The sequence below is a fragment of the Lepidochelys olivacea genome, assembly GCF_965140295.1.
Source record: "Lepidochelys olivacea isolate rLepOli2 genome assembly, chromosome: 8".
Taxonomy (NCBI): Eukaryota; Metazoa; Chordata; order Testudines; family Cheloniidae; genus Lepidochelys; species Lepidochelys olivacea.
The window spans coordinates 69,900,093-69,916,099 of record NC_140418.1 but is presented as its reverse complement, the minus strand read 5'-3'; the positions used below and the strand labels follow the sequence as shown (position 1 = coordinate 69,916,099).

General features: G+C 38.6%; 1 protein-coding gene across 1 annotated transcript in view; it reads right to left on the bottom strand.

Moving 5' to 3' along the window:
- Positions 1-14,884, bottom strand: part of OLFM3 (olfactomedin 3) — a 134,391-nt gene extending 119,507 nt beyond the window's left edge. The window contains exon 1 of the mRNA XM_084636300.1: positions 14,610-14,884. Within this exon, the coding sequence (XP_084492426.1) occupies positions 14,610-14,678 (69 nt within the window). The 5' untranslated portion in view covers positions 14,679-14,884. The remainder of the gene's footprint in view (positions 1-14,609) is intronic.
- Between the last annotated feature and the right edge of the window lie 1,123 nt (positions 14,885-16,007).

Genomic DNA, 16,007 nt, shown 5'->3' with positions numbered 1-16,007 from the left:
TGACTACAATTATTTACCTCTAGGCATTTATGTTGTGTGAATGGTCACAGGGTATTTTTTATTGCTTTGGAATTAGATTATTGGAACATAAATATAATTTCCGTCTTTACACATTTTGGCTTGCTGTACATGCATCTTGAATGCTTTGTGAGTATCAGCTCCTAAGATGTATGTGCACTGAGTTGTTGTTTTATATTTCTTTTCTGTAAAATCATTTAAAACAAAAATAGAAAACAATGGACACTTTCCAGTTTGGAATCCAATCCAGAACTAAAACCATAGGTTTGGCTCTAGATAGTCTGCTCTGTCCCTCCCCTCTCTTAGGTGTAAAAGGGAGTGTATTCAAGGTTCTGATTTTGATCTATTTTCACAATTTATGGAATCAGGAAGAAAAAGCACCTCAAACCAACCTGTCCTAATAGAAATTGTTTTAAATTAAGGGAGGAAGACCACACTAGTAGTTGCTCTCTTCCTTCTCCCTCCCCCTCACATTACTGTTCACAATCAGGATAACTTTAGTCACACTGCTCAATTCATTTTAGTTTTTGTATCTCAAATACAATTAGAAGTATGTAAAATAATGGATGAAAACTATTTGTTACCAAAATAACAACCAATGGACCAGAAATTCTACTCACACTGAATGAATATTACATAGTAACAAGTACCTTGACCAGAGCTTTTGATTTTATATCTATATATAAATATAATGGATGAATGGCTTCTGACTGGAAAAAAAATCAATGAGTGTATCAGGGCACAACACAAAAGAAAATGAAAATACTCTGCTGACTGACAGTAGGAAACGCAATTTTAAAACAACAACAATCTTGAATGTAATGCTAAGAGTTTGAAATACACATTTAAGTAATTGTTTGGCTTAACTTGTGATGACATAAGCATTCTAATGCTAGATTAAATCTATTAGGCATAAATCCTCTCCGCATAAATCACAAAAATAAAAAATGTTGCTGATGTATTGTGAACATTAAAACAATTAATTCAGGGCATACTGTAACAAATAATTTAAGGGGACAAATTCTCAGTAAAAAGTTCAGAACTTAGCAAGGCAGTTAGGAAGTAAATTTTCTGTCTACAGATTCTTTATATTTATTTATTTGTAGTTTATATATGTGGCTGTCAAGGTTCCTCCCCCACTCTGAACTCTAGGGTACAGATGTGGGGACCTGCATGAAAAACCTCCTAAGCTTATCTTTACCAGCTTAGGTCAAAACTTCCCCAAGGTACAAAATATTACCCCCGTTATCCTTGGACTGGCCGCTACCACCACCAAACTAATACTGGTTACTGGGGAAGAGCTGTTTGGACGCGTCCTTCCCCCAAAAATACTTCCCAAAACCTTGCACCCCACTTCCTGGACAAGGTTTGGTAAAAAGCCTCACCAATTTGCATAGGTGACCACAGACCCAAACCCTTGGATCTGAAAACAATGAAAAAGCATTCAGTGTTTTACAAGAAGACTTTTAATAAAAAATAGAAGTAAATAGAAATAAAGAAATCCCCCCTGTAAAATCAGGATGGTAGATATCTTACAGGGTAATTAGATTCAAAAACATAGAGAACCCCTCTAGGCAAAACCTTAAGTTACAAAAAAGATACACAGACAGAAATAGTTATTCTATTCAGCACAATTCTTTTCTCAGCCATTTAAAGAAATCATAATCTAACACATACCTAGCTAGATTACTTACTAAAAGCTCTAATACTCCATTCCTGTTCTGTCCCTGGCCAAGACGACTACAGACAGACACAGACCCTTTGTTTCTCTCCCTCCTCCCAGCTTTTGAAAGTATCTTGTCTCCTCATTGGTCATTTTGGTCAGGTGCCAGCGAGGTTACCTTTAGCTTCTTAACCCTTTACAGGTGAGAGGAGCTTTCCCCTGGCCAGGAGGGATTTCAAAGGGGTTTACCCTTCCCTTTATATTTATGATAGTGGCCTACTGATGCAACAAGCCTAATGTTATTTACTTCCTTTGGTTCTTCTCCTTTGGTACAATTGAAGCATTTCTGGGGGCTCTTATATGCACTTCTCTGACTTAATAGTCTTTATAATAAGGTACCAGAATCAGTCTCTTGTCAGTTGATTATGACATTTAATCTGTTCATTTCTTAATTATTTGGAATGCTCTAACATTTGTTAGGCTGTCAAACACAAGCCTCTTTGGACACTTTGTGAAAATGCACTTAAATACTTACACAGATAGCATGTATGATTCTTTTTGTGATCTCATTATGGGCCCAAGCCCCAAATTCTGGGAAAGCCAATGGGAGATGAGGGCACACAATATCTCACAGAAAGTACTCATAAACTTATAGGAGCAGCCATAGTCTATGCGTTCCACTCATGTGAATCATTATATCAGTTCTATATGTAAGCTTATTTCACCTCTCTTTAAAATTTGCTAAATATTAAAGAGGGACCCAGACTGGACCACTGAATCTGAAGCATGTGTAGGAACAATAATACTAAGGTAATTTTGAAATTTAGACTCTCCCACGCAAGCTCAGATAATTCATCAGTGTATACATAAGGGTTTTAAGATCTGACTTAGTTATCCTCAAATGGACCTGCATATATGCCTTGCATTTTAAATATTCCTTTCCGCTAGTATCTTTAGAATTATTTAAAAAGTTGAAAATCTGCAAATAAAAGACTATATGTGAAGTGGGTCTTTGAGAAGAAATGACTGTAATTTTTCCTCTGATTCTTTTTTTTAACAAAAAAGCCATTTTTCATCAAAACAGAAATTTCAACTGGAAATCTGAATGAAAGGCAAAATATTTTTTTAAATTTCTTTATGGAAACAAAAATCATTTCCCAGCCAGTACTAATTTTGAGAGATTTCTCACCATGAATATAACGTATGAGCATAATAATTGGCATATGTGGACTTGGAGTTATTAACAGTTTTTCTCTCTCTAGCTCTCCCTTTAAAAATAACATTTAGAAAAACCCTGTTTTAAATTGCAAAGAAAGAAAATGACTTATAAGGTTTCTGTGGTACAGAAATAGAATCCTTATAAGGAATACATCAAAATTTTGTGCTTTCACAAAATGTGCTGGACGGTGGGACCCAGTGAACATTCATGTTCAGCTAGCGCTGGCTAATTGGAAAATAATGGGGAGCCAAAGAGCTATAAACTACAAATAATGGGCTTGCTTCTGCTCCTACCAAAGACAACAGCAAAACTCCTATTGGATGTAGTAGGAACAGGATCAGTTCTGTTGGGTCCAGAGTGACCGGCAATTCAAAGCAAATCACTAACTGCTCATGTCTTGTTAAAAAGAGAGCAGTTTTACTTTGAAAATGTTGTATTATGATTACTAAAATCTAATGAAGATCTGTGTGGATTGTTGTTAAAAATAAAATGCTTTTGAACTGCTTCTGCATAGTAAATCTCAGTCGTTGCATGTTTCAAAAATGATATATTACATTGTTAAAGCATTGTAAGTTTTCAGCTGCTCTGTTCTCCACTGATTTTAACATCAAATCCAATATTTTGAAAAAATACAGAAATAAATTGTGTGCTGAGAATGTTAGTTCACCTGCACACCACAGCACTGGTGTGACTATAACAAAGGGCAGAAAAATAAGGAATATCCTGCAGAAGAGTATTTGGAAACTGAAATAGAAATAACCCATATTCAAATGATGTAGGAATAAATATTTATTTGGACACTAAATAAGTTACTTTTCTTATTTATATAAAGGAATAACACCACCCCAAAGGCAATAAATAAAATAAATACAAACAACAATTGAAAACAACTACATTCTATAATAAGTACAATGGGTCTGCTCCCGTAAATAATTAACAACTATTTATGTGATAAAATATTGCTGAATCATCAGACCCTTATGCCCTAATTCTAGATATCATCCTTATTCAGTACAGCACTTAAACATGTGCTCAAGTCCCACTGAAGTCCATGCTTAAAAATTAATTATGTGCTTACATACTATTTTAGGCAGGGATGGATTATAGTATGTATAAGTGCTATCTTGAATCAGGACCTTAATCTGGAGTACTTGTGGCACCTTAGAGACTAACCAATTTATTTGAGCATGAGCTTTCGTGAGCTACAGCTCACTTCATCGGATGCATACCGCCACGGTATGCATCCGATGAAGTGAGCTGTAGCTCACGAAACTCATGCTCAAATAAATTGGTTAGTTTCTAAGGTGCCACAAGTACTCCTTTTCTTTTTGCAAAGACAGACTAACACAGCTGTTACTCTGAGACCTTAATCTGGGTGCTTCTAATTAATTAATTAAATAGAAACCAACAACCATGCATACATATGGCAAAGTATATCAATCAGAAAGCTATCCCAGAGCACATCAGCTACATAAGAACAAACACATTCCCAAAATTGCCACTGACAATTTATAAAGGAGTTCTGCAACATGCCTTTACTGCGGATCCTCCTTCACCCAACTGCCCCAGTACAGTTTACTCCACAGCTGCAGAAAGGTGCAAATACTTGCATCACTCCCTGAAATCAGAGGGACAAGTGTGGCCCCTTTGTCTGTAGAATGTACCTAAATCCTGGTTGTCCCAACTGAAAAATGTTTTCAAGGGAAGTAATACTACATTGGAGATTAAAGCTATAATCAGATTTATAGGGATTCATTTGAATAAATGTCAAGGAATCCATTTGATGACTTTCTTCTTGATCATAATCATTTCCAAGTGGAATGAAGAAACAAGAAGTATTACATTTTGGGCTATATAAAGCTGTTGTGAATGATTGCATGGATACTCCATGAGAGAGAGACTCGGAAAGGGCCAAAATATTAAAGGATTTTTTTCATCCTGTAGATTCACACTCAATAAAATCCTTTATAAAATGCCAATAGACATTTTGTAAATAACTTTATTTTGTTGGAATTGATGTGTTCTAGAATATCTGTCCTCTAAATAAAAAGCACAAAGACACAGAGGCAACTGGGCAATGAGATATAAAACCTTTTACTTCTAGGCTGGCAGTTCAAATCCAGCCTAGTTCTGATAATGATTGTAAGTTAACATCTTGTGACTGTTTAGTGACTTACATAAAATGAGTTTGGATGTCTCAGTCCAGTTCCCAGTGAAAAAGTTTCCATATCACAAAAAACTGTCACCTCCATTGACACTAATTTGACACCTTTGCTGGCTGGCTGTGCAGCCAGGCCAAAGATGCACACAGCTTGGACAGTTGAAACGGAACTATTTTCTCACTTCTGCAAGTGATCCCCAAGGTGAGCGAGGCAGGGTGGAGAAGCTTGTAAGGCCATTTCCTATGCTGTACCTGTGCAGTGAATAAATATAAGACTTCAGTCTGCAACATTGTAAAGGATGCTCACAATCTGATTGGAGATAAAAGCCCATAGGCTGCAACTGTTACTGAACATGAACAAAACAAAAATAACCAAGGGAGGAAAACAAACAAGAATAAACATACTTGCAAAATGATTGCACCTGCATCTTTCTCCTGACTGAATCAACAAACAAACTCCTTCTGGCTGGTCTGAGGATCAATTTTGGACTGTCCCACAGGACTAGACCACAAGCCCAGCAAACATTCTGGCCTAGAACTAGCCCAGGCCAACCCCCAGCAGTTTCTACCAGTAGGTTTCACTACCCTGGGATAGCAAAATCCCTGATCTCTCAGTTATGAAATTGGATGACAAAGACTGCCTCGCCCCAGTTTAATAGCTTATTGTTCTACAAAATTTTCCTACAAGAATTGTCCTGAAAACGTAGATAAATATAAATCAACCAACCACAATATCAACTTTCTGATACAGAAGAAAAAATGCTATACCACCTGTCGCTCCATTCAAGCACATGGGTGAGTAGATGGGTTTTACACTGGAAGGAGACAAGAAGGAAGAGAAAGCTCTTTCTCCTTTAACAAAGGACCCTTAATGCCTCTTAGGTTTTGGAGAGGCTATCAGTAAGAATTAGGCTGTGTGTAGCTGGCGGGGGCATGCCTTCTATAGGCAGCAATGGTAAAAGAACTTCATTCCCATATCCAGCATGGATATCATGATTACTAAATTTACATGATGTTTGTTTGTTTTTTGTTTAGAGGTATTAATCAAAGCCCACATGGCCAAGTCTAAGCCCCTGAAGACCAGTGATGTGCACTACAGGAGCTACTGGGAAGTTCCTTTCAACTAATAACCAGCTTATTTACCTATGAAAAAATAGTCTTTGAATGAGCCAGACTGAGTAACAGTAGTGATAGACATACTTGGATTGTGGCTATGACCATATTTGGAATTTTTGCACTTCTGAAAGATATTCTTCTAAAAAGAAAAGCATGAATATCACATGGTGAAATGAGGCACATCTGCTCTGCTTTGCAGGTGCACTGCGGTGCATGAATATCAGCCAAGTCTGTTTGTGAGACATAGGACAGATTATCACCTTTACATTGTAGGTGACCTCAAAGTTCTTTGGTCCTAATTTCCAAGTTCTTTAAATCTGTTAAAATATTTTGTAGGCTTACTATATATGTTTCTACCTCAACAGCATTTAAAACAATATTATTCTTTAAATTATAGTATGCATAATTACTGTTTATTTCTCAGTTTTTTATTAGCTGTGGGACTCAGAACTCCACTCTAATTAGATAGCATGTTGAACTTTTACATACATCCCTCTCCCCAGATCATGATTTTAGAAACACATTTGACTGACATATGCCATTAAAAGATTCTCTCTGTCTCTAGGTGCATATGCCATGTTCATTGTCATGGTAAGTGAATGTCTTACAAAAATTAAGCAAGGTCTATGAGATTTTCAGTTTTCTCCTTTGGTATTCTTCTCCCTTCCAGAGAGAATATTGAGGGGTTTTTTTATGTTGGAGTTGAGGGGTACTGAAAGAATTTGTACAGTGGGAGTGCTGAGAGCAATTGAACCAAACTGTAAACTCTCTATATAATGGAAATCGCTTCAATCCACAGGGTGCGGCAGCATGCCTAGTTCAAAAACCTACATCATCATGTCTATAAATTACAATAACTATTGTCAGTTGTTATTGTGGGAAAGCTATTATCAAGAGATGAGGTTTATGTTTGCTCCTGAATGTTGTCTTTCTAATTCCTTGTGGTAGAGACTGCCATACTCAAGGTCCAGACACCAAAAAAAGTCATGAATCTACTCCTGTGAGGTTCATCCTCACTTGTTAAAATATCCAATGCCTCTGAGATTAAAGGTATCATGATAGATTGTCATCTTTCTGAAAGTCTTTGAGAGTCCCAGCCTATTGGGGGCTGTACAGATGAAGGCTAGGACTTTGAATTTAATTTGGCATTCACTGGGATCTCAGGGTCAGGAATCAGAGTCTGGTAGCAGAGCCAGTCTGGAAGAAGGACCTGCAGCATAGCCAGTCTCTGGGCAACCCTAATGAGCACAACTGACCCGCAGGGGGCTGTCTGAGTGGCTACAGTGTCTGGTTGGAAAAGTCATTAGATCAGCTCTTAAGACCAGTGGTAGCAGCAGTTCATTAGCTGCTCAAAGTGTTTGCCCATGGCTGCAATAGCTCCTCTGCCTGCTGGTTCCCAGACCTGCTCCTTGTTCCAGCCCTGCTGCTGCCTTGGATCCAGCCCTTCCCCTGGTTTGTTTCACTCTAGGTAACCTGGTTCTGACTCTCAGCTCTAATTCCTGACCTTTGATTTCAGCTCTGACCCTTGGCTCTGGTCTCTGACTCTGATTCTGAGCATAGGCTCCAGCTCCTGACTCTAGGTGTGAGCCTTGGCTCTGACACTTGGCATCTGACTCCAGCTGTGACCCTGAACTCTGAATCCTGGCTAATGATTCCTGCTCTAACCACCATGCCTGACTCCTGCTCTGACCGGAGGCCAGACTACTGCTCCAACGATTGGGCATGACCATCCATGTCCACATGATACCCAGGGATATGTTCTTGCTCCAACATTGTTGAACATATTTATGAATGATCTGCCTCTGACAATTTCAAGGTAATTCACATAGACAGATAACATCTGCCTCGTTTCAAGAGACAGAGTCTTCAAAAAGATTGAGGACAACTGAAGCCACCATTAGTGGCTATTACTTAAGAGACTTAAGTCCTGTGAGTCAAAGACTATGTTGTCATGCTTCCATCTCAGCTACAAGAGCTCAACATTTTCTTGGATGAAGAAGAGCTGGCACATGACTCAAAACTCTATCTAGGAGTTACTTTAGCTCACACACTTACCTACAAGGACCACCTCACCTAGGTAGCTCAGAAGATTAAGACCAGAAATGGCCTCCTAATCAAGCTTGCAGGATCAACTTGGGAACCTAATGCACAAACATTTTGCAGCTTCCTGCTAGCTCTCTGCTACTCCTGTGTGGTTAAACTCTTCCCAGACAAAGCTAGTTGATGTACAACTGAATCAAATGATGAAAATAATAACGGGAACTATGAGACTAGCAAAGACCAAGTGGCTATCAGATCTTGCCACATTGTGGCAAGCAAAATGGGAATGAGCTGCTCCCTCTGTAAGAAACTTCCTCCTCATTACTCAGCCTGATGAGAGACTGCCTGGCTATGACCTGCCATGCTAGCTCTGATGCAAGCTGAACATTTTCAAATGCAGGGTGGTGAGGTGTACAAATGACTGCAACTGGGACTCAGGAACTGCCCTCTGTGTAGTTGTGGTGGAGTGGAGAATGCGGCACATCTAGTGAATGGCAGCTCATCTCATGTTGGACTATCAGGAGGACTTTCCAGTCCCCGCACTGCTGATCCCGAGGCTACTGAATGGCTAAAATGTGTGTGATACCTTCCTAAGCCTTTTAGACATTTTTACATTTTTTTTGTTTTGACTTATGCATCTGTTTTATCTCCATTCCTTATATTTTATATTTGAACTTTTTCATCTTTATTGTCTCACTTGGGCATTCGTTAATTAATAATAATGTTTTGGAGGGGATTCTATTAGAACCCAGAGCTCTGTATTGATGTATTTGTGTCTCGCTATGTTATAGTGAGGCTGCTGTGTTCTGAATCAGCTGTAGGTTATTCAGTGCCTCCAGGTTCATTTCTTAATGTAGGTCATTATAACTGTCAACCTGGGAGATTTCAGTGTATTGACAACTGTAGCTGTAGCTAAGTCTGCATTCATCTAGAGAGTGTGAAACTGTCTTTGTACTAAAAACATTGGGAGTCAATAACCATCCAACTTCCACCTGCAACAGTAGCCATCTTGGCAACCTGTGGCTCCAGTCTTGTTAAGAATAATGGGAAACAGTGGCCATTTTTAGTTAGTGCTTAAAAATACATGGTTTTTGTTTTCTTCTGATAGCAGCAGCTTAACACCTCCTCCCATATATACACCTAAAATTATGACATTTTTGATAATATCACAAGAATTGGCAACTCTGTGTGTCACTTGTTTTGTCACAATCTCTTCCAATAGTATTAGAATAAAATGAAAAAGAATCCTTGTGTAACTTCACAGCCAATGTGGAAGTGGTGCCCTTCGGGGCTGGATTGAGAGGAAATATATGAACCAACTTTATTCAATTCCATTCACTCTTTCCAGGTCTCTAAGGCAAAAAATTACTGTCTGATGACCAATCGTATTGTTTATTGCTGAGAGAACCAGTGGTATTTGGACCCTGTTTATAAATAGAAATAGAACAGCTGCTAGTGGCTAACGTCATCCCTGTGTTATATCCTACTCTGAACCCAAGTATGGGAGGATCAAGGATGGGGACAAAGTTACATGTAATTGAAGACAGTTCTTCCCTGGATTCTAAATTATCTTGCTCAGAAATAGGGGATCAGACACCAGGTGGTAGTTGACAAGACTCAGAAATGAATGTTTTAGAACTTTCATGTCTCCCAATGTCATATGTAGGCTTGATGGTTAATGCCAGATTTTCATATTAACTAACCACAGATAGTAGAAAAAATAGGCTAAATTAATTACATAGTGGCTAATGAGATTTGACATGTACATAGCAATGGATCATAGAACTATGGAGTCATTACTTTCAATAAAAATAATGTATTTTGGCACATGTATGATATTACTGATATGGAATTTCATAAAGGGAATGAATTAACTTGTAACACTAATGAAGCATACTTGATATAACTCCTTTTTTCCTTTAACTCTCTGGGAAAAAAGTTTTTAGTTGCTATTTGGGCAAACAGTATGAAGACTATTACAGTTTCTGAACAACTTTATGGATTTTGAAAATCTACAAGTACAAACAATTTTAAGATGAAAATACAGAGATATAGTATACATTCTGCAGTAACCAACGAATTTTAGATCTGTTTTTGTTCTTCAGCTTTTCCAAAATCATGTTAATAAAAGCCATATATATAATTTACACTTTTTTCCTGACTATGCTATACATTTGGTCCTGTTCTGATTTCATTAGTCTGTCTTCTTCTGAAACTTTTTTTCGGCAAATTTCAAGAAATCAAAACCAATCAAATGTGGAACATAAAGCAATTACGGGACTTAGAGAAATAATGTACATGTAAAATTTGTGTTTGAATGATGCATGCACATTTTTAAGGCCTATTTAAGTTCTAGGATTTCAAAATTAAAACTAAATATTTCTGGCTAGAATGAAGACAGTCCTTTAAACATTCTCTGCTTATTTTCTTCAGAGGTGAGCACTGAATAGCTTTGAAATGCTTACTTCTGTTATACTATCATGATTATTTGGTATAGTGATTAAATGATGGCCTGCCTAAAATGGTCCTTTTAACAGAAGGCCACTTTATATACTATCAAGATCATTACAATACACCACGCTTTTAGAAAAGCAGCACAGAGATGCCATCTAGCAGCAATTCTTAGGAATTTCCAAATATTTAATAGTTCTTTCTCTCAAGATATTGGATCTGAGTGAAATACCGAGGGAAGCTTTCATATTTCTAATTGAAACCTTTTGATTAAAACTAGACTTCTTGCTAACTATCCAGCCACTCTGATGGAAATAAAACTTTACTGAAGTACATTATTATGAACAATGATTTTTTTTGTATTTTCCATATAAGTAGATATTATAATTATAGTCTAATTAAGAGACAAGACATTTTAATCATTTTCTTGAACTAAAATTGATGGTCTGTCAGCAGCATTAAAAACTTGTAAAATCAATTGGTGGTGAACTGCTTTCCATTTACTTAAAGAAGAGTTTCCATGCACAGTCAATATTCTGTCAAGTTTAACAAAAATACTAAAAATGTGTCAATGTGGAAAATAAATGAACTCAGTTTATATAAACACTTTAGCATTTCAGAAATTAAAGACTAAACTATACACTTTTTCTGGTTACATATCTTACCAAGAGATGGCGACACGTAAACGCTTTATGATTGGAAGATAGCCTAATAAGTTCTAACACAGAATGCTTGTCACAATAAGAGTACAAATATCATATGATCCTCTAAGAGTCAATAGTGGCCTCTCTGTTGGGGAACGTTTTGATTTCTGTGAAATCTGTAAAATGGGAAAAATGATACTGACCGCCTTTGTAAAGTGCTCTGAGGTCTAGTGACAAAAAGTGCTATATAAGCTGTAGGTATTATTATTACTATTTATTTATTTGGGTTTTTTTAAATAACTTATTGGATATATTTATTACTGTCTACACAGTAAATCTATCACAATATCTAGCACATTAGTAAAAATATATTATGTCATCTATTCCAAAACTTTTAATATGATTTATTAAGGTAATGTGCATGTGCAGCGGGTGTATAAATATTCATAAGTATATATATATATATATACTCATATAGAATTAGCTCTCACTAAAATGGATAAGCATAAAAGCTGAGCGAAGTTATCACAAATAATTCTTTTTCAAAAAAAGGCATAACATCCCCTTAGTCCCCCCAACTAATTTCAAATGGCAAATATGCTATCCAATCTGAAGGGCAGAATATTATTGCTTCATTTCTTCTTAAATAAATAAATAAATGAATATATTTGTACTACTGCTATTTCCTATGTGCTTTCAGTCATTATTTGTACTTATTTACTGAAGTCAGTCAATAACTAAAATAAAGACATTAAAAGGCAATAAAAATAAAGACAACTAGAGGAGTTTTGCATATACATAATTTGTCACAGAAATTTGAAAGCTATTATTTAAAGTCTTAAAATGTGAATAATTAGATGTATAATTTGCTATATTCAATACACTTTATATGCTTAATCTGGCAAAAAAAATCATTGAGAGAAGTGTATGCCTTTGGTGTTTAGATCTATGAAAAGCCAGCTCAGTTCTGTTAAATAGCAAAGTTTGACTAGGGCCTTTTATTTTTATATTATCCTAAGGACTTTTTTGCTTTTCAGTCCATGACCCCTTTACAAAATTAAAATAGCCTGCAATGAACATTTTAATATCCCGTAAAATGTCACACAGTGTGTAGAATAAAAGGCTATTTTTATGCCCTCTGCATAGTATAATGCAGTACCAAAAGGGCTAGAAGCAAAGTTTGAAAAGTTAATATATGCATATCTTTAAAGTGGATCATTACGTCTTTTCTGTTCTAAATGAGTATAGACATGGTTGATGGAGAGTTTATGCCATCATGTATATGGGGGACATCACTGACACCTGATGTGGGGCAGAAAGAAGTATGCCAGCTTCACTTCAGTTCCTATAGTAGGGGTTTTACTATTGTGGAGATAGACAAATTGATATAAATTCTGCCCACAGTTGCTCTCAGGCACTGGCTCCTTTTGACATTAAAAGAGTTGACTAGGTGTGACTGTGGCTAGATTGTTGCCTCTCGCATGTACAGAAAAACAGATAAAACAAAATGTAAGTATGGGATTTCATTAACATAAAATGTATGTATGGAATTTCACTAATATAAAACAAGCACATGCTGCTGCTCATACATATGTACAACTCTCATGTATTTGCTTGGTGAATCTCTCTTTATAGATTACAATAATAGCTACTAAACACTTCAGTGTTAACAATTACTTGAGCTTACTTATGGGTTTTGTAAGGTAAATTTCACTTAGATTTGCTATTTTTAAAAATCCTCAAAAATTATTTCTACAGATGTAAATTAGATTTCCATTGAAATGGTTTTAAAGTTTTATCTCAGTGTATTTTTCAAGATGGACATTGTTTACTGTATTTGATGAAGTGAGCTGTAGCTCGCGAAAGCTTATGCTCAAATAAATTTGTTAGTCTCTCAGGTGCCACAAGTACTCCTTTTCTTTTTACGGATACAGACTAACACGGCTGTTACTCTGAAACCCATTGTTTTTTATGTGATCAATTTTGACATCTACCTGTTTACTAGTGCTGAAACTGTTTCACACAGTGGTTTAGTATTAAAAAGGCATCATTAAAATGACATTCACATACATACTGTATAAGTGATGACAACACAATGTATACTACTTGTGGTAATGGACTGATATACTCAACAAAAGTACTCATTACCTTCGTATATAGCCTACAAGGAATCCAAAGATTGCATAACATAAATACTGAGACAGATGAGACAAGTTCTAAGTTTATACTGCACAAAATACAGTGGTCTAGTGGTTTTCAGTTATCAGTGCTATTAAATGGTATTGGACAAGGCTGATTTTCAATAAATTATTAAAGGATTTTTAAATTCCCTACACAAGACAGGTTGTATAATGTAAGATATTGCTTACTTTTAAGTATTCATAATTCAGTTTCAGAGCTGATATTTTTGATACCTGAATGCACTTGAAAATAATGAAACTTTGCTGCAGTCTAGAGCGTGGCTATTGTACTCAAGGGGAAAAAACCCTAAGCCTTTTTTTCCCCGTGACACTTCAGTTTTCAGTCTCTCTCTCTATATATATATTCATTTCTTACAACACTGATGCCAGTGTTGATGCTAATGCTAAACGTTTCATAATGGCTGATGTATATTCATTGGTCACTATAAATATCTCCTTGACTTGTGCTGGGTAGTCTAGTGTTAATTTCAGCCAGAGCTGGACAGTTTCCAGAGTTCAACAGATAACCGTTGTTTCCATCCTAGTCTTAGCGTTTTAACGCTTCTATCACCAGCTTCTTTTATTTTTGTCTGATAAAGTAAACTCCGGAGGGGGAGGCGGGAATCGGAATATCAGCGATCAGAGACAATTAATCTTTTCTATTCGAGGTTTCAATTGTAGGAGCATCCCAAATGTTTTGGACACAAACTGCAGCACGTCTGCGTTGTTAGAATTATTGACCAATTTCCAGCATACACATAGAGAAAAGGAGCGGGGCCTGGGGGGGCATCTCTTTCTTAAACAATGGCACCAGACATCTCAATGAATGTTGACAACAAAATATCCTTCCCGTTACTATCCAGTGTTGCTGATCGGACAACAAAAGGACACGCAAAAGCCTTTCCACGCCGAAAGCCAAACCCCGAGAGATCCGCATTGCCTGCTCCATAAAACATTTATTTTTATTTATTTATTTACCTTGAGGTGGCATTACTGGGATAGGTGAACTTGACATCTGCCAGGAGCGGGAGGAAGGGGGGGGGGGGAGAAGGAGCCTTGGGCATAGGAGGACAGCTTTCAGATGGTCTCACGCAAACCACAATACACCGTCTCCTACCTTGGAAGGATCGAGCCCAGCGAGCAAAGCCAGCAGCAGCAGGTTGAGGATGTTGGAGGCCGCCTGCATTCTGATCCAAGGTGTGCTCCGCTTTTTTCACTCTTCATTCATTCACCCCGCTCTCGCTGCAGAGCCCAGGCTAGTCAGTTGCACTTTCTGCCCGCCCGCCGGAGCCGACTGGAAGCCGCAGCCGCCCGAGGGACAATCATTCCGCAGGCATCCTTCGAGCGGAGAGGGAGGGGAGCGCCAGCCCAGGGAAGGCAAGCGAGGAAGGCGCTGGCCGTGGTGCTGAAGCGCCTCCAGCCCCCCCCCCCCTTCCCCTCGCCCCCTTCCCTCCGCCCGCAACCAACCCACCGCAAAAGTTTTGACCCAAGAAAAGAGCGGAGCCCTCGCTGCTGGCAGAGGGGCTGAGACCTGGGCAGCGGATGTGACATCAGCACAGCTCTGGGGGGCTCGGGGGCTGTTTTGCAGGGAATTTGTTAACCAAACACGGACCGACTCACCCCCTCTCGCTAGCCTCACTTCGGGATTTGCTGGCAGCCTGAGCTGCGGAGCGGGCTCCAGTAGCCACACAGGAAAGAGCTACAGGGCACTGGAGCTGGCAGAGCCCACGCACTCCGAAATCACCGGCAGGGGGCGGGCTGGCTCCCCAAAGCCCCGAGATAAAGTTTGCATTTTCTCCCATCCCGTGTGCTGGTAACAGAAGCATTTTACTATGGCCAGAGAGCAATGTGCAGCCCGCCATTTCTGTCCCTTTGTCTAGAGGCGGCTAGACACAAGAATCTTACCATAGACAGCTTGAAATAGCCAGAGACAGACACAGAGACTGGTGATGAGGGCGGTAGAAAAGCAGCAGAGAAGGTGAACAGCCAGGACATTAGGAGGAGCAGGGACTGGCCATGTGTGCTGTCGGCTCCCTGCTCTTACAGATCAGCCAGGAGCCGCTCCCTGTCGGAGGAAGAGAAGCAGCCAGGGAGCTAAGCAGCTGAGACCCAGGAGGGTCAGGTACAGGCCACGTGGGCTGTCAGACTGTTCCCCTAGGGGCCACCTGGAGAGCCGATTAATGGGGACTCTAGGAAGGGCAGGGATCGGCAGTGAGCTGCATAGCTGTCAAGTTCTAAGTAGCAACTTGAAGGACATCGTTGTGGATGTGAGGGCACGAAGTGAGCAAGCTTATTCTGGGTCACCCTGTCCCTCTCTATGTAATCATAATAAATAAATGCTAATACTTGCCCCTGAGGTGCTTTCACTTACCTGTGAGGTAGGGCACGGGCCAATATCACCATCCCTATTGTATAGAGGAGTACATTCAGGCACAGAGGGATGACAAGACTTTCTCAAAGTCACACAGTGAATTGGGCAAAGCTGAGTGTAGTAAGATGAGGCCCTGAAACATAA